This window comes from Rhincodon typus, chromosome 22 (genome assembly GCF_021869965.1).
Source record: "Rhincodon typus isolate 14 chromosome 22, sRhiTyp1.1, whole genome shotgun sequence".
NCBI classification, from domain to species: Eukaryota; Metazoa; Chordata; class Chondrichthyes; order Orectolobiformes; family Rhincodontidae; genus Rhincodon; species Rhincodon typus.
In genome coordinates, this window is record NC_063353.1 from 32,110,616 (window position 1) to 32,130,445 (window position 19,830).

The 19,830-nt window shown below is 42.7% G+C and overlaps 1 protein-coding gene and 1 long non-coding RNA gene across 8 annotated transcripts in view; one reads left to right on the forward strand and one right to left on the reverse strand.

The window, feature by feature from the left end:
* Positions 1-1,893: 1,893 nt before the first annotated feature.
* On the reverse strand, positions 1,894-19,729 carry LOC125485757. The gene is made up of 5 exons (XR_007264451.1): positions 19,532-19,729; positions 17,593-17,715; positions 3,483-3,602; positions 2,823-2,984; positions 1,894-1,987 (listed from the first exon to the last, which is right to left on the reverse strand). It is a non-coding gene; the product is annotated as an uncharacterized LOC125485757 (long non-coding RNA).
* Positions 19,291-19,830, forward strand: part of LOC109921137 (inosine-5'-monophosphate dehydrogenase 1) — a 40,755-nt gene continuing 40,215 nt past the window's right edge. For 2 of the 7 annotated variants that reach the window (XM_048610158.1, XM_048610157.1), the window contains exon 1: positions 19,291-19,537. In XM_048610158.1, coding sequence (XP_048466115.1) covers positions 19,474-19,537 — 64 coding nt within the window. In that variant the 5' untranslated portion in view covers positions 19,291-19,473. Of the gene's footprint in view, positions 19,538-19,617; positions 19,700-19,830 lie in introns of those variants that run through there. The other 5 variants (XM_048610161.1, XM_048610160.1, XM_048610159.1 and 2 more) reach the window with 5 other exon arrangements.

The window sequence follows — 19,830 nt, forward strand, 5'->3', positions numbered from 1 at the left end:
CATCCAGATGCCTTTTAAATGCTGTAATTGTACCAGCCTCCACCACTTCCCTGGCAGCTCATTCCATACATGCACCACCTTCTGTGTGAAAAGGTTGCCCCTTAGGTCTCTTTTAAATCTTCCCCTCTCACCCTAAACCTATGCCCTCTAGTTTTGGACTACCCCTCCCTGGGGAAAAGACTTTGGCTATTCACCCTATCCATGCTCCTCATGATTTTATAAACCTCCAGAAGGTCACCCCTCAGACTCCAACGCTCCAGGGAAAATAGCCCCAGCCTATTCAGCCTCTTCCTATAGCTCAAGCCATCCAACCCTGGCAACATCCTTGTAAATCTTTTCTGCATCCTTTCAAGTTTCACAACATTCTTCCTATAGCAGGGAGATCAGAACTGAACACAGTATTCCAAAAGTCACCTAACCAATATCCTGTTCCGCCACAACACAACCTCCCAACTCCTGTACTCAATGCACTGACCCATAGAGGCAAGCATACCAAACACTTTCTTCAGTATCCTGTCTACCTGTGACTCCACTTTCAAGGAACTATGAACCTGCATTCCAAGGTCTCTTTGTTTAGCAACACTTACCATTATGTGTATAAGTTCTGCCCTGATTTGCCTTCCCAAAATGCATTCACATTTTATCTAAATTAAACTCTATCTGCCACTTTTTGGCCCATTAGCCCATCTGATCAAGGCCCCATTGTACACTGAGGTAACCTTCTTCACGATCCACTACACCTCCAATATTGGAATCATCTCCAATTGAACCACTGGGAAACTGAATTTTTGCCTCCCAGCCAATTAACCTCCTTGCCCGCCCTTCTAAAAACTCTGGGGTAGACCTAGAAGATCCCACTCACTGAGTCAATGTACTTGAGGGATAACACTGAATCAGTGCACTGGAGCACTGAATGAGTGTACTGGAAGAGCAACACTAAGCCAATAATACTGGGGAGGTAACACTGATTCTGTGTACTGGAGGAGTAACACTGAGACAGTTAACTCATGATTAACACTGGTCAATGTACTGGAAGAGTAACAATGAGTCAGTGCATGTGTGGAGTAGCACTAACATAGCGTACTGGAAGAAAACCCTGAGTAAGTATACTTAAGGAATCCATCAGACAGACTATAAGACAGACAAATGAACAGAAGGAGGCCATTCAATCCATCTACACTGTTCCACCATTCAATGACAACATGCCTGATTTGATCATCCTCAACTCCACTTTCCTGCCTTTTCCCCATTACCTTTGATTCCACTATTGATTACAAATCTATCTCAGTCTCGAATATATTTGACAACACAGCTTCTATAGGTAAAGAATTCCACAGATTCACTTCCCTCTGAGAGAAGAAATTCCTCCTCATTTCTGTCTTAAATGGGCAATACTTTATTCTGTGCTCTTACAGAACATACAACTGTACAGCACAGGAACGGGCCCTTTGGCCCACTATGTTGTGCTGAACATGATATGAAATTAAACTAATCCTGTCTGTCTGCCCTTGGTCCATATCCCTCCATTCCTTGCATATTCATGTGCTTATCTAAAAGTCCTTTAAATGGCCAGTCATATCTGCCTCCACCATCACCCCTGGCAGCATGTTCCAGATTCCTACCACTCACATTTTAACCCTGGGAAAAAGATTCTGACTGTCAACCGTTTCTATCCATCTCATAATTTTATAGACTTCTATCAAGTCTCCCCTCAGCCTCCACTGTTTCAGAGAAAACAACCCAAGCTTTTCCACCCTCTCCTTATGTCCTAGACTCTCTCACAAGGGAAAACAACCTTTCCACATCTACCCTGTTAAGTTCCCTAAGAATCTTGTATATTTCAATAAAGTTGCCTCTCATTTTTCTAAACTCCAATGAGTACAGGCCCAACCTACTCAGCTTGTCCTCATAAAACAGTCCCTCCATACTTGAGATCAAGCTTGCGAACCTCCTTTGGAATGCCTCCAATGCCAGTAGCTTTCTTTCCCTAGATAAAGAAGAGAGTTTGTTTAGATAAGCGAGTTTAGCTATGCTCCATGTAATCGACAGGGCGGATCAAAGCAAACACTGATAATTCCAGCCATAATGTGCCATACTATAAATGTGCGAAGTACATACAATAGAGAGGAAGACATGTGCGCCTGTTCTGAAATGGAATTAGTTGATATAGGGTGATACTTTCACTCTCACACCTACCTGTAATGTGCAGACTTTCATAAAGACCGTGTGTAACTGAATGTTTGAAACACAAGATATTAGCATGGGTCATAAATAGCAAGGTGAGAAAAGGGGAGAAGTATTATGTTGTCCCAGTCTGTATGAATTCCCTGAGTTTGTCCTGTTGAGCTATTATGCTTTTCATTGCATGCTCACGTTTAGCTATATTGCTCCCAAGGATATTAGTAGAAGCGCTAAAGGGAATAGTTGACATGAGTTTGTGTTTGTGTGTTTGTCAAAGGGGCAGGACTTTCAGGAACAACATTGTTTCGCTTGAGTGTCCAATCCTCTTTAACAATGTGACGTCTGGCACTGTCAGAATAAGGCTAATCTAGAGCTGTAGGGCTGGGCTACAGAACAAAAATACTCTCTAATGTACACCAGCTCAGAAGAGACGAGAGAAAGGGAAAGGAAAGAGAGGGAAAGAGAGAGAAAGAAACCATCCATTGTCATAAATTTACAATCAAACATAATGTATATTGAAATATCTTACTACAGTGCATTTAGAAAGCATTTATTTTATAAGAGAATTTTTTAAAAATTGTACCAATTTATAAGTTGTTGCAGTTTTATATTGACCCTACAGCAGTGTGAAGAAAACTTACATTCCCTGAACTGTTTCAAGAGTATTTCTTGGTGTTTGTTGATCCCGAGTGGTGAGTTCACAGTAGTAGGATGTCAAGGCAATATCCAGTTTGATTCCCTGAACACCATCTGCCTTCCCCCGTGAACCGTCCACTTGAACGCTTTGAAGATTCTGGAAGTCACTTTTCCGAAAGAAGGGAAATGGACAGGCAGTGTTATGGTGGATTTAGTGACTCAGAGCACGACTTTTACCGGATCGATTATCGGACAATTGTGGGAGAGATGGACCCAACTCAGCCCCGAGGTGATCGGTTCACCCCCGGGGTGGGACATCCGAGTGGGTCCCACCACGGGCATGGTCATGAGACAGCAGCACAGCGATATACTGCCACCAGAATTCAAGCTGGCTATGCACCTGAAAGGTAAGGTGGGGGGTAAGTGGAGGGTCTAAATATTGCTCAAAAAACAATTGACAATATCAGTAGAATCTGAATAAGAGTTTTAAGAACTTGAGGTACTGTCAAAAATAAAACTACTTTTAAGTACTGTTTGGGGGGTAGTGGTTGGTGAATGGGGATGCAAGAGTCAGCACTCCTCAACTCCATGGCCACTAATGGCAATAAGATTGCACACATGACCTAACCGATATCAGATAATTTAACACAAATCTGGACTTGAACCTGTGAGCCTCCCAGCCTGTATCCCTGAGGTGCTTGCAGCTTTACTGCTGGTGCCATCAGTACAGCAAAGTCCTCTGATCTGGGGAGAATCTCCCTTCACCTCTCAGAATATAGCTGTCACTGTCAAAGAGAAAGGAAAATTATTGACAAATTACTAAGACATGAAGTACAGTAATTGTAAATATCAGTTCAAATCTACTAATCTGCTATTATTTATTCTGTTTTAAGATTACTTTATCTCATTACAATTAAACATTGTTGCAATAAATATTACCCATTTCTTAATAATTAGTCAGTGGTGTACATTTTGTGAGGCTGTGAATATCTAGTACAGCAATGTTAAGTTCCCAGTGTACATTTGAAAACAAAAGTAATTGCTATTGTAAAATTAGATTTCCTGTATTGTGAGAATCTGACATCGGTACTGCGCAGGCAGTACACACTAAATTAATAACTAAGTTTCCCAAAAGTAGTACTTCTCATTGTACAGTAATGACTGCATCTAGTATTTATTAATTAAGAGGGCTGCTGTTGAGCTTTTGTTCAGCAGGGTTGTAAATACATTATTGCTGCCTCACGTATGTCAGTAGCTGCTTAAATGCCTGTCTTGCTATTTGAAGTCACAGCATTGTCAAGAGGCATTTTCCTGTCCTTCATATTTACTGCTTCAGTAACACATGATTGTGAAGTAATCTGTATGATCCTGAGATTCAGGTACCAATTACTGCCATTGATTAAAAGGAAGCTATGAAGGATTTGAGTGAAAAAGTGAAATGGACTGACAGAAATGAAAGAGTGTGGAGAGATGAAATACATGTGGAGCAGAGTGGGAACAGGTGTGAGAGTGTGCGGAGATAGGTATGTGTGAAAGTGGAGAAAGTATGTGAGACTGCGAGAACAAGAACATGAGAGAATGGGAAAATGTGTACGAGAGAATGAGAATGTTGAGACAGTTGAGCAAGGGATTGGGGACAAGTAGCAGGCTGCAGACCAGCTACCCCGTAATATTGCTTTACTAATAATCCAGATTAATCCTACTGTGGTTTCGAATCTCACCGTGACAGCTGGTTGAATGTAAATTCAATTAATTTTTTAAAAAGTCTTGGAATTGAAAGCTAGTCTTAGTAACAGTGACAATGGGCAGAGTTTTGTTGTGGTCTTGTGGTGGTCAGAGTGCTGGCAAGAGAACCATACTGCTTCTTCTTGGCAAGGCCCAATGAACCTCAAGCCAATTCAGCAGTGATGATGCAATCAGGAGGCCTTTCACTGGAATCAGGTCCCAGGGGAAATGGTCCTGCTTAGCAAGAGGTGCTGGTCAATTAGAGGGAATATAGCACTTACACTCAACAACACTGCTATAGAGGTCATTGTTGCTGCCCAAAGGACGCCATTCTGAGACCAGACCAGGTCACAGGCAAGTAATGGCAGAGGAGTTAGGTTTTGCATGGTGGGAGTTGTGGGAGGGTATTGGTAGCAAGGGCAGAAATGGCTCTTAGTGAGCTGGCTTGCTCTTTCCTATGTTCAGTTCTCAATCATGTGCTAATTGACTTTGATCAAGGGACCCTACATCAGAAAGTGGTAGGGCAATCCCTGTGTTAGCACTATGAGGTCTTTAAACTGTCAAAGACAAAATAATGGTAGCTTTCCAGGAAAAAATAACTTCCAAGTAAAACATGCGAATGATACATGTCAGTCCAACTTGTCTTTAAACTTCTAAATGGGGTTCCAGAATGACAGATACATTCATTTTCAAGATGCCCAGATGAGCAGTTCATTGAATATTTTCAGGACAGTTTCTTAGAACAGCGTTTTCTAGAGCCAGAGAGTATTCTATATTAGACCTGGTATTGTGCAACAAGATAACTGTGATCATGAGTTATCACACCGATCCTTCTCTCCATCTTCTTTGCCACAACACTGCACCCTGTGTCCATGAAACCTCCCAATGGAATTAGGAAACTGCTCAAATTGTTGTCTCCAATTTAGAAACAAGGTCATTCCAACCTCTGCTGTCAAACTGCAGTGTACAGATGATGCTTCTGTGTGCACACTCAGATGCCAAATTCCAACCTATCATCACTGTATTCAGAGGAGAATGGGCCTTAGGCAAACAGCTGGAAGACAAAGATCCTCCACCAACCCTATCCTGCCACACAACATTGTCCATTGACTATCAAGATCCACGGCAAGCCACTGAACAATGTGGATTAATTTCCATATCTTGGCAGCCTCTTCTGGGTGAGGGCAAGTATCAACATTGAAAATTTAACATTGTCCAGTGTGCAGTGCAGCATTTGACCATCTGAGGAACTGCGTGTTTGATGACAATGGCCCTAAACCAGACACCAAAATTGTGATTTGCAGGCTCACAGTGGTTGCCTGTCCTTCTGTATGTGTTGGAGACATGGACAACATATAGCAGATACCTCAAATCCCTGCAGAAATATCACCAGTAGTACCTCTGCAAAATCTTGCAAATCCGGTGGCGGGAAAGATGAGACAATATCACTGTCCTCTCTGAGGACAACATCCCAAGCACTGAGGCATGTTGCATTGCGAGTGCCACATTGTCTACATCCCTAACATAAAACATCCAAAATAAGGTATCTAACCCCTAGACATATATGAAACTCCTGCCCAATATTGCTCAAATCAGAGTAGAAACATGCACAAAGGCGCTAGCCATCTCAAGCATCTGTGACAGGCCCAGGTGGAGGCCAAGACTAAACAGCAGAAGGAGTATCCCACCACTCCACCTCCTCAAACAACACCTGCCCTGTCTGCAGTGAGTGTGCCAATCCAGCACTGGATTGCTTAGTCACTTAGGATCCATAACACCGGTGTGGGAGAAAGTTATCCTCATTCCCAAGAAGAAAAAAAGATGTCACCATAATAATCAGGCCGAATACAAGTTGAACAAAAACCGAAATTGCTGGAAAAGCTCAGCAGGTCTGGCAGCATCTGTGAAGAAAAAATCAGAGGTAACGTTTCAGGTCCGGTGGCTCTTCCTCAGAACAGTTCCGAGGAAGGGTCACCGGACCTGAAACGTTAACTCTGATTTTTTTCTTCACAGATGCTGCCAGGCCTGCTAAGCTTTCCCAGCAACTTCTGTTTTTGTTCCTGATTTACAGCATCCGCAGTTCTTTCGGTTTTTATTTAGTATTTAACTAATACAAGTTGAGTTTTTTTGTTATTCATTCATTCACAGGCTGAGGGCATCGCTGGCCAGACCAGCATTTATGACCCATCCCTAATTGCTCAAAGGGAAATTAAGAGTCAACCACATTGCCATGGTCTGGATGTAGTTACATGTAGGATGTAAGGATGGCAGTTTCCTTCCCTAAAAGACATCAGTGAACCAAATGGGTTTTTCAACAATTAGCAACAGATTCATGGTCATCATTAGATTCTTATTTCCAGATTTTTATATAGATTTCAAATTCTACCATGGCAGGATTTGAACCCCAGTCCCAGAACATGACCTGGGTCTCTGGATTAACGGTCCAGCAATAATACCAATAGGCCATCACCTCCCCATTTATTTGAGTCAGTCATTGGATGTTCATTTGCTGGGCCTAATGTCCTGCTTCTTAACACAGAAACGCAAAGATCGTTATCAACACCTCAACTGTCTGACATTGGTAATTGCAGGCCAGAATGAAAATTGAACTTGAGGCTTCTGTGCTCAGTACTACACTAAGCGGTCCATTTGTGATCTGAATCTCTCTGGGAAGAGCTGGTCAATGAGGACTCCAGCCTGATAAATACTCTTTAGTTGTCCTTCGGACATAAGATGGGAGACAAGAGTCGCATGCCAAGAATCTCTGCTAAAATTTTTCAAAAATGGGTGGGACTAGTGTGAAAATTGGATGTCAAATTATAGTGTGACTATAATGAATGTTGCAGGAAATATTTCCTGAAAGTTTTATCATATCAGTGATTTAAAGCTGATTTGACAAGATAACAAATATGATGTTTTCCCTCTGCAAAGTCATGTAGGACCTGGCTGAGATTGAATACAATTGCCTTGAAAAAAAACAAATTTTGCTTGGTTTAATTACTGTCTGTTTTATGTCTCTCCTGACTTTTACTTACACAGAAGTCAGTGGAATTAAAAATCTGAAGCAGTTTCAAACTTAGTCCTGCAATCTTTGGATCATCTCAGGATATGATACAAACACAGTAATGGCATGAAGCTGCCCAGCCAAGCATGAGCCATGTGCGGGAGTTGGCTTGGGAACTGCACTGCAATTGGTGTCTCATTTCCTGGAGGGGCAGTGATGGCCTGAAATATTCCATTATCACTTTTGATTAAAGTAGAACTGCTCATTGCTTGGGGCAATTTGCAACCAATACCCATTTGTACACAGTTTTCAGTATTCCTGCTGCTTGATGCATGTTTGACCTCTTTTCCTGGGCTGTCTGTAGGTTGGATATTAATCAAAGTAAGGTTAGGTAATTCCTTTGCTTGGACGCTCTCCTCTAAGATAACAACTCCAAAGGAATTCAGTGGGTAGTAGGGTAATCCCAGCTTCCAACCAGTTAGGGAAAAACAACACTCAAGTGGAATTATTTAAAAGAATACAGATCTCACAACCTTTCTTACACACAGATATTAGAAAAGGAAGAGACCATTGAGCATAAACTCTGCTTCACCATTGAATTAATTCATGGTTGATCTATATGTCAACTCCATCTACCCACCTTAGCTCTGTAGAAGACAGAACAGCACCAGGTCCTTTGGCCCACCACATGTGCTGAGCATGTCCCCTGAAAAATCAACTGATCCTAATTTTGAATGCCTCATTGAATCTCAGCGTGTCCATATGATATAGGTACACCCACAGTGTTGTTTGGGGGAGAATTCCAGGATATTGACTGTTAGACAGTCAGGAAACAATGATGGTTTGCTTCTCAGCCTTCTGCAGAAAATACATTTGCTGGACCTTGGGGTTAAAGCATGTGAATAAGATTAGACGAGTTGACCTTGCAGAGTGCTGCCATGGACATGGTGGACTGAGTGGTCTCCTTCTATGTTGTAACCATTCTATGATTTGGCATCCACAGCCTTTTGGGGGTGACGGACACAGTTTCAAACTTCCACTATCTTTTCTGAGAAAAATGTGCTTCCTGATTCCACTCTTACATGGTTGATATTTAAGATTGTGTGAATATATCCTTTGTGCTTTAAATTGATGGCAGTACTCCAAATGAGATCTGATCAGTATCCTCACTTTTAACTACTGGCTTTCTTGAGTTAAGGGCTGACATTCCATTGGCTTTTTATGACTTATTTCTTTTACCCAGATATTGACACACAAGTCCCTAAGTTCCTAGACAGTTTTTAGCCTTTCACCATTATAAAAATATTCTCATTTTTCTTCTTTCTCAGAACCAAAGTGGATGACATCACATTTCCCTAAAAACAAGTTGATCCACTATAGTTTTATCCACTCATATAGTTTGTCTGTATTTCTTTGTAAGTTCCTGCTCAATAATCCCCTGGAAGGCTTAAAACCTAATCATTTGAGGGTCAAATCCTGGAATTCCCTCCCAAACAACAGTGAGTGAACTCATATCAAATGGACATGACTAGATTCAATGAAGCTTTCAAAATTAATATCAATTGTTTTTTGTGGGGCATAGAGCTAAGGTGGGTAAAAGGAGTTGAGATATCGATCAACCATGATTTACCCCATAACTTAGTGTCACGTGTAAAACTGGGATTATAGAACATTTTATTTTCTCCAAGCCACTGACATTTATGATATCTGATATATTGAGGCCATCATTGAGATTCATTGCGAACATCAGTTTTCACGCACTTCCAGTTAGAGAAATCTCTCTTCACTTCCGTCCTGTCTTCTATGTCTCATGTGCTTGATCTCCACACAATATCACAGTAGTATTATTGAGTGAGGAGCAAACCTATTGACCATTTCTGTCTAGAGGAAATCACAGAATCACTGAATCCCAACCATATGGAAACAGACCATTCAGCCCATTGAGACAAACTGACCCTCCTAACAGCATCCCACCCAGACCCAAACCCACCCCCCCCCCATCCTATCCTTATAATCCTGCATTTCCCATGGCCATTCCACCTAGCCTATACATCCCTGGACACTAGGGGCAATTTAGCATGTCAAGGTTAGGTGGATTGGCCATCTTTGGACTGTGGGAGGAAACCCATACAGACCCAGGAAGAATATGCAAACTCCACATAGACAGTCGCCGGATGGTGGAATTAAACCCAGGTCCCTGGCACTTTGAGGCAACAGTGCTAACCACTGAATCACTGTGCTGGCTATGACACAGACACAGGCTCACTGTGGCAGAATCACATGTACAAGGCAAAACAGCCCTCTTGATTGGCAGTCTGCCCACCACCTTCAACATTCACTCCCTTTTGCACAGGGGTAGCAGTGTGTGTCGTATAAGGGCTTCAGTGTCTGAAAGTCTGAATACTGAGGAGTGCCTTAAGCATCATTCACTATGATGTTGTCAGATGGATTTGTAGGTAGAATAATTTATGATATTGAAGAGTTAAGACCTATATACTGGTCCTCCTCATCATCTCGGTAACAATGTGTATCATAACAATATAACCTGTAACTAGTTATTAACTTGTAAGAAACTATTTGTTCAGTACAAGTGCCTCTTTCAGTTAGACAAAGTAGTAGTTTACCTCTACCATGCTAGAGGAAGGAGGCCCTGTAGACTCCTACATTTAAAGAGAATGATGACAGCATGTGAACTTGAGCTAAATGCACGTATAACAGTGTATACCATCTACAAGATACACTGTAGCAACTGATCAATGCTCCTTTGACAGTATGTTCCAAACTGCAACCTCTAACATCGAGAAGGACAAGGCTAGCAAATGCATGAAAACTCCACAAACTGCAAGTTTCCTCCAAGCTGCAACCACCGACATGGAATTATGTAATTATCCTTGGATCAAAATCCTGTAACTCCCTTCCTAATAGCATGCCCTGCCACTGTCTGAGAGAATCACAAGATCACATCACTACGCAGGGAGGTCATAGGCAGATTTTGGAGCTGCGATTTGGAGAGATGTGTAACTGCTACTGAATTTTGGAGGCTGAAATTTATCCCATGTATGCTTAGTTGACATTTAATTGTAAATGGGATAAATTGTTCCATTGTAACATTCAAGAGATTGCTATTGTTCACTTCAGGCAATTCTTATTAGAGGCTCATGTTTCATCATTATTATTGATCACTGTAGTCCTACAATTTCATCTCTTGCTGCTCCCAAGTTCAATATCCTTTGTGGTTACCTCCATTCCCAATGCATTGCAATGAAGTCTTCTCCTATTTCTAACTTGTTCATTCTAAGGGCCCTAGAACTGTGAAACTCTTCCCCTTTCTCAGTCTTGCCTTTTTCATCAATGTACCACAGTTTGGTGTCATCTAATCATTTCTTCCTGAATTTAAGCATCACTATTGGTTCTTCCATGAGGATTAATCAGTTACTCTACACGAAAGGCATGATTGACGGTCATCAAGTGATGGTAAATATCAGTGATTCATGTCACAAACAAAAATGTGACTCTCCTTGCACCTTCATGATTAAATAGTTACTGTTCCTGTTGCTAATGTGTATTGCTATAGAAGGTCTGTTGCTATGGAATTCTCACTGTAGCAATGACATCAATGTCAAGTAAGCAAAAAGAAAAAGCAGATGTAGAGTTGCAATTGCAATGAAAACCGTGGTCTCATGAAAAGCTTGTGTTCAAGTGCTAAGCCTGATCAGTAGCAATTGTTGATTCTTTTATGCAGTTCCAGAAACACACTTGAAGAATTCTGCTCTAAATTCTGTTCTTCCGAGTTATGTCCTGGACAAACTCTGGGTTTAGTGTGGTTCTGTTGACTAACTCCAACAGAGATTATCATTCTGGTTTGGCTCTCCCAGCTGAGTGCTGGGAAAACAACGTTTTTAGTGTATCTCTCTGGCTGTAGTTGAATTCATTATGTAATATCTTATGTAACTCTCCAAACCAAAATGCAAATTATACCAACTTGAAATATGACTGAAGGCAGTAGGTCATGTTTAGAGTGGGGACTCTCATGGTTGATTATAGCTTTAGTTTTGGAAGAGGGGATAAGATTGGAAAACTGTTTCAGCACTTAATGCAGGTTGGTGCAATGGTATAATGATTACTGCTCAATATTCCTCCTCTTGCAATTGCAAAGATTGGAATAATTAGAATGCAAGAATGTAAGTTGCAAAACTGAATGTTATCAATAGGAAATGAACATCATCTGTTTTAATTGTATTTTTCACATTGTATTTTTATTGACTCAGAATTCTCCAAAGAAATTGTTTACTCTCTCAGGTGTGGCCCATCCCTGTAGTAGCTCACTGTGGGCACCTGTCAGCATAGACATATTTGTTAGCTCTGTGAAATACAAATCAGCCAAATGCATTTTTAATAAAGGACTGAGATGACTTCTGATCAATGTAGCTCTTTCACTTCATTTTATTTTGTCTTTTAGTTTGTAATTGTAGACTTTTTAACATTCATGTTCTGATCATAATGAAGACCACAGTGCGCTGCTCTGCTGTTCTTTTACTTTGGATTATGAAAATATTTAAGTTCTTTTTTAAAACTAACCCGTTTGAACGTATTTGACAAACCTCCAGGGCAGGTGTGATGTGAACCCAGGTGGAGGGACACTACCACTACACCACAAGAACCCCACAATATTCACTGCATTATCTGATCATTGAAAGTGTTGTGTTGCCTGTCATAGCCATGGTTCACTCTGTGTCACCTTACACTAATTCAAACCTATCTATTGTATATTTTTACCTTGAATATTTTGAACACCACATAGTTCTTCTACAGGAAATTACAAAGTATGAGGCAGGCTTGATGAATCATCAATGCCTGCGTGCAATATTTTTGTCAAATAATTTAATTTGAATTTAATTTGACTTATTTGCTCTCCATACCTAAATCACTTTGCAAATCCTTTAATGCATGCCTGACTCATCTGCTTTTTGTTTTTATTATCAGTTAACGTGATGACCGTATGGTTAATTCCAGTATCCAGGTCATATTTGTAGATTAGGAAATTAAGGGCCTAAATGCTGACCTCTCTAGAGTAATGCCAACTGGTACCAAGCAGGACATTACACCTATCGTTATTACTTTCTTTTCCCCAAGTCTTAACCAAATTGTTATCAAGATATACCTTTCAACAAAACAGTGCACTTGAAATATACTTAATTTATTTTTTCTTTCAATCACCATCACTGAAACAGATATTCGGGGGATTATCACATTGCTATGACCTTAGCTGAGCAAATTGACTACCATGTTTCCTACATTACAACAATGACTATGCTTTTAAACAGTACTTAATTCACTTTAAAGTGTTTTGTGATGTCTCAAGGTCGTAAAAGTCATTTTGTAAATGTAAGTAATTATTTCTTTCACTTCTCCTCTTGACTTCCTCTCTTTCTACCCTTTTGTCTTTAGTTTACTTATTTTCTTTGGCACAGGAATGATGAAATGGCTCATTTATTTGCCAATGTTGCAGTCCCAGACCTCAACCAAAGCTGAGGAATACAGTATTAGAGGCATAATTCCCGGAATTATTCAAGTCAAAATTGGATGCTGCATTGCTGGGAAGGATCACAAGATCCTGCTGATAAGATGAGCCAGATGACTTTCCCCATCTGTAATGAACTTGTGATTATATAAATGCAATACATTGTACCTTAAAATGCTTTGGGATCCTTCTAATAAATCATGTGTATTATTATTTTATTTGTTCGGTTCCTTGATTTTAGTGACTATATTTTTCACATTGTTTCTGCAAACTCAGCATCATTACTTTAAATGTTCTACTTCATCTCAGCAGAGTTAATGAGCAATATAATATGATTAGTGTACCTATTATTCCTTTTGAAGTTTGCCACTTTGAAACCAGATTTATAATTGTTCTGGTTCTTGCCTAATGCTGATTATCAGTAGTTTTACTGATAGCCTGGCCACCAGTCCTTTGAGCTTCCATTATTTTATTTTAGTTTCTATGGAGTTACTTACAGCTCCTTAGTTTGTGTACATGATAGAACGTTAGAAGGATGGCAACATATTGGACCTTGCATTAGCACTAACAGGACAGCAGCTGTCTTCTTGAGTTCCTTTCCAACAACCTGTCTGTCCATCTGCCTTTAGATACTTTTTATCTGCTCTTCTATTTATTGCCCTATCTATTAGCTTCCAGCTACCTCTTGGCATTCACTTTTTGCCACATTTCCATCTCTCTCCGTGTCTCTGACTGTTTCTTCCTACACTAATCTATTTTTTTGTTTGACTTTTTTCAGCCTTTAACTGTCTGTCTGTTTTTCCTGTTTATCTGTCTTACTTTGTTTCTATGTGCTTCTATGACCTTTGTCTCTCTTTACAATCAACCTGGCTCTCTTTTACTCTTTCTTGAAGTGACTCTGCTTGTGCTTCTCTTTCTCTCCCATTTATTGGGGTTTGGTTCTTTGGACTGGAAGCAACAGTAACAGCCCCTTTCTCAGTCAGTGCAACTTGGCATCAGATGATATCTGCTCCATTAGTTAAAACCAAAATTTGCAGTATGCATACTAATAAATCCTTGCGTGGAATTTGATTTGATTTATTATTGTCACATATACTGAGATACAGTGAAAAGTATTGTTTTGATGCTACCATATTCAGGCAAATCATACATAAGTACATCAGGGTAATAAAACAGAATGCAGAATATAGTTTCAGAGATAGTAGGAACTGCAGATGCTGGAGAATCTGAGATAACAAGAGCTGGATGAACACAGCAGGCCAAGCAGCATCAGAGGAGCAGGAAGGCTGACGTTTCGGGCCTAGACCCTTCTTCAGAAATGGGGGAGGGGAAGGGGGTTCTGAAATAAATAGGGAGAAAGGAGGAGGCAGACAGAAGATGGATAGAGGAGAAGATAGGTGGACAGGAGACAGACAGGTCAAAGAGGCAGGGATGGAGTCAGTAAAGGTGAGTGTAGGTGGGGAGGTAGGGAGGAGATAGGTCAGTCCAGGGAGGACGGACAGGTCAAGGGGGCGGGATGAGGTTAGTAGGTAGGAAATGGGGGTGGGGCTTGAGGTGGGAGGAGGGGATAGGTGGGAGGAAGGACAGGTTAGGGAGGCGGGGACGAGCTGGGCTGGTTTTGGGATGCGGTAGGGGGAGGGGAGATTTTGAAGCTTGTGAAGTCCACATTGATACCATTGGGCTGCAGGGTTCCCAAGCGGAATATGAGTTGCTGTTCCTGCAACCTTCGGGTAGCATCGTTGTGGCACTGCAGGAGGCCCAGGATGGACATGTCATCTGCGGAATGGGAGGGGGAGTTGAAATGGTTCGCGACTGGGAGGTGCAGTTGTTTATTGCGAACCGAGCGTAGGTGTTCTGCAAAGCGGTCTCCAAGCCTCCGCTTGGTTTCCCCGATGTAGAGGAGGCCACAACGGGAACAGCGGATGCAGTATACCACATTAGCAGATGTGCAGGTGATACGTGAGGACGAGGGGGATTCTGTTTTGGTTGTTATTGCGGGTAGGAGGTGTGAGGGATGAGTTGCGGGAAATGCAGGAGACACGGTCGAGGGCGTTCTCGATCACTGAGGTGGGGGGGGGGGGGGGGTTGCGGGCCTTGAAAAATGAGGACATCTGAGATGTACGGGAGTGGAATGCCTCATCCTGGGAGCAGATGCGGCGGAGGTGAAGGAATTGGGAATAGGGGATGGCATTTTTGCAGGAAGGTGGGTGGGAGGAGTTGTATTCTAGGTAGCTGTGGGAGTCAGTGGGCTTGAAATGGATATTGGTTTCTAGGTGGTTGCCGGAGATGGAGACAGAGGTCCAGGAAGGAGAGAGAGGTATTAGAGATGGTCCAGGTAAACTTAAGGTTGAGGTGGAAGGTGTTGGTGAAGTGGATGAACTGTTTGAGCTCCTCGTGGGAGCACGAGGCAGCGCCGATACAGTCATCAATGTAACGGAGGAAGAGGTGGGGTTAAGGCCAGTGTAGGTACGGAAGAGGGATCCCCGACCACCAAACCATCCTCTCCCAAACCATCCGCAAACTCATCACTTCAGGTGACCTCCCACCCACAGCCTCCAATCTCATCATTCCCCAACCCTGCACTACCCGCTTCTATCTCCTTCCCAGAATCCACAAACCTGACGGCCCTGGTCGACTCATTGTCTCCGCCTGCTCTTGCCCACCGAACTTATCTCCACCTATCTGGATTCCATTTTCTCCCCCTTGGTCCAGGAACTCCCCACCTACGTCCGTGACACCACCCATGCCCTCCACCTCCTCCAGAACTTCCAATTCCCCGATCCCCAACACCTCATCTTTACCATGGACGTCCAGTCCCTATACACCTGCATTCCCCATACAGATGGCCTAAAGGCCCTCTGCTTCTTCCTGTCCCGCAGGCCCGACCAGTCCCCCTCCACTGACACCCTCATCTGCTTAGCCAAACTCATCCTCACCCTCAACAACTTCTCTTTCAATTCCTCCCACTTCCTACTGTGAAAGGGGGTGGCCATGGGTACCCGCATGGGCCCAAGCTATGCCTGCCTCTTTGTAGGTTACATGGTACAATCCCTCTTCCGTACCTACCCTGGCCCTAAACCCCACCTCTTCCTCCATTACATTGATGACTGTATCGGCGCCGCCTCGTGCTTCGAAGAAACCAACTACAATACACATGCTGCACAGACAAGCAGCAAGATCTGGTCAGGCCAAATAGCTTGTAAGGTGTTGTAATTATCCACATTATTCAGAATTAGTGTTTCAAACAGGTCTGGCAGAATCTGTGGAAAGCAGAGTAACACTGTAGGAACCTTTGCTCCTCCCAAAGCAGTCTCTCCTACATTGGGGTTAGCTCCATTTACTTTTCACGGGCAACTCTCAAGCATGTCTTTTTAAATCTCGACTTTAGTCCCTCTCTGAGCTCTTTTTCTTTACCTCCAATACCTTTTTGATTAAGTTTGGCAGCACAGTGGCTCAGTGGTTAGCAATGCTGCCTCACGGCACCAGGAACCTGAGTTTGATTCCACCCTCGGGCGATTGTGAGGAGTTTGCGCATTCTCCCCGTGTCTGCATGGGTTTCCTCCCACAGTCCAAAGATGTGCAGGCTCGGTAGATTGGTCATGCTAAATTGCCCATAGTGTTCAGGGATGTGTAGATTAGGTGGGTTACAGGGGAATTGGTCTGGGTGGGATGCTTGGAGGGTCAGTGTGGACTTGTTGGGCCAAATGGCCTGTTTCCGCACTATAGGGATTCTATGATCTATGAAGTTCAACATAAATGTGAGGAATAGAACATAATCTTTCCAGCAGGCACTTTACAATCTCTAGATTCAAAGTTAAATTCAACAGTTTCCCATCATAATTTCTCCTCTGGCTTTTTAAAAAATTTTTGGATGGCACTTAGACTACAAAACATAGGAGCAGAAAGAGACCATTTGGCCCATTGAGTCTGTTCTGCCATTCAATGAGATGATGGCTGATCTGATCATCCTCAACTCCATTCTCCTGTTTTATCCCCATAAACCTTGATTCTCTTACTGATTAATTACCTGTCTATCTCGACCTTGACTGTACTTAATAACCCAGCCTCTTCAAACATTTGAACAATCCTCCAACTTAATGATTCTGCTTTTCCAGTTGCATCTCTTCCAGACACATCCTTGTCTTCTTTATTTGTTCCATTATCGTCCCTTTTGACTTACACCATCATCCTTATTGTCTTTTGATCTCTCATCCTCCACCCTATGACAGAACTGCTCTGATTCTATCATTTGTCTGTCTCTATACATTTTTAAAACCTCTGACCTAACGTTTTCCAGTTTCAATGAAATATTGAGTTGAGATAACTCTGTTTCTCTGTCCACAGATGTTTCCAAATCTGCTGGAAATTTTCCAATGCTTCCATTTTTTTAACTTCAGATTTTCAACGTTAGGTATTTTGTTTATGTATCATTGCAGCAAGCTCTGGTCAGAATATTGTGGCTAAATCTGGCTAAGACCACTTAGAAACAAAAGTGACATTATAGAATCAAAGCTCTCAAACCTACTTTGACTGTGATCCTTTGAAGGCTCCCCTTCACTTTTCCCATAGCTCTGCAAAAAATTCCTTTTGTGAAGATATTCCAGCGCTGGACGCAACTGATCTTCTGGGTCAAGGATTTGAGAAAAGACTGTGAAAACAAAGCACTTCTACTTGGTATTTTCTGTGGTACAGAAGGTTGCAATCATGACTCAGATACTTGTAAAATTGTGGGTTTAAATCCCATTTTGGCTATTATACATTGTGATCTAGGCTGACATTATCAAGGGAGTGCTGCATTGCTGGATGTATAGTGCAATGAGGTTCTATTTGCCCTCTGAGATGAATATAAAAAAGCCTTGGCATTATTTAAAGAAAGGATGTGTTCATTTTTGTCCAGTCCAATATTTCAATAATGGTCCATGAAGAATAATTTTCAGACTGGTAGCAGGTTTACAGTGGAATTCTCCATGGTTTGATATTGGGACCTTTGCTTTTCCTGATATATATTTATAATCTGGATCTCGGTGCACAGGGGACAATTTCCAAGTTTGCAGATGCCATTAAATTTGGGAGAATTGTAAATTGTGAGAAAAACAGTGTGGAATTCCAAAAGGTCATTGACAAGTTGATGGAGTGGGCAGACAGGTGAAGGATGAGGTTCAATGCAGAGAAGCGTGAAGTGGTGCATTTTGGTCAGAAAAACACCGAAAGAGGATGTAAAATAGGGAATACAATCCTTAAAGGGGTACAGGAGCAGAAGGGCCTGAGTGTGTATGTGCACAGATCAACTGAAGGTAGCAGTATAGGTAGAGAATGGGTAAATAAAGCATACAGCATTCTCAACTTTATTAATAGGGGGATAGAATATTACAGTAGGAAAGTGTTATTGAACTTGTACAACGTACGTGTTAGACCTCAACTGGAGCACTGTGTCCAGTTGGTTCCTCAACATTATAGGGAAAATGCAAATACTTTGATATGCTAAAGCAATTTACTGGAATGGTTCCTGGTATAAAAAGCTTCAGCTACAATATCAAAGAGGTTGGGACTTTTCTGTCTCATGAGCAGGCTGACAGGAGATGCGATTGAGGCTTTTGACATCATGAGTGGGCTGGACAGAGTAAATAGGGAAGCTATCTCTGCTCGTAGAAGAAACAAGAATGGGAGGTCATAGATTTAAGGTGATGTGCAAATGTAGCAAGAATGATGTGGGAAAAAAAATACTTTTTCACACAGCTCGTAATTAGGTTATGAAGTGCACTGCCTGTAAATGTGATGAAAGCAGTTCATTTGAGAACTTCAAGAGGGCATTGGATGAAAATTATGTGCAGGGACAGGCAGAAAAGGATTAGCATTTTTTTTTTCTGAAGAAGGGTCCCGATCTGAAACGTGAACGTTCCTGCTCCTCTGATGCTGCCTGGCCTGCCATGGTCCTCCAGCTCCACACTGTGTTGGTCTGAGCACGAGGTGATAGAGACGGCGTAGACACGATGGGCCAAATTGCCCGCCTTCCCCTTCCGTGAACGCAAAAAATTATCTGAAATTCCTCACAAACGCCAGTAAAACGGAGTTAGTTAAGCACGCTGCAAAAGGATTAGCTCGACTTCGAAAGGATTTTACGGGCTCTCCGAAAAACAGATAACACCCAACTGGAAACACGGCCAACATCGTTATCCCGCGCGTGCGCACTGTGGGCCTCAGCCACGCGAGCAGGAGGTCTCCGTGCGCGCGCCCTCGGGCCGGGGTTGCGAGCCCGCGCGTGCCCGAGCCAGTAGGCAGGCCCCGCCCCGTGTGGGCCCGCGGGTTTCACTCACTCTCTGTCTCCCTCTTTCTTACGGCCTCTTCCCCTCTGTCTGTCTCTGTCTCTGCAGCATGGCCGATTACCTCATCAGCGGCGGCACCGGCTATGTGCCCGAGGACGGTCTCACCGCGCAGATACTGTTCGCCTCCTCTGATGGGCTCACCTACAAGTAAGTCACAGCTGCTCGCTGGCATCCTCCCCCGCGGACACGTTGCTCACATCCCGGATCCACCATGTGCGATATCTCCGGGACAGCGAACAACCCCAAGGGCTGAGGCTGGGCACCGATTAGGAATCGAGTTGTTGCTGCCCCACTGTGGGAAAGTTAACGGTAAAACGTGGTACGAACAGCTGGGCGGAATTCACAGTCACACAGCACATCCGTTCCCCATTTACTCCCCATCTGCCCCACCCCTGAATCCTGTTCCATCTCCCTCCATCCTGCCCCCTCCCCCTTTCGAC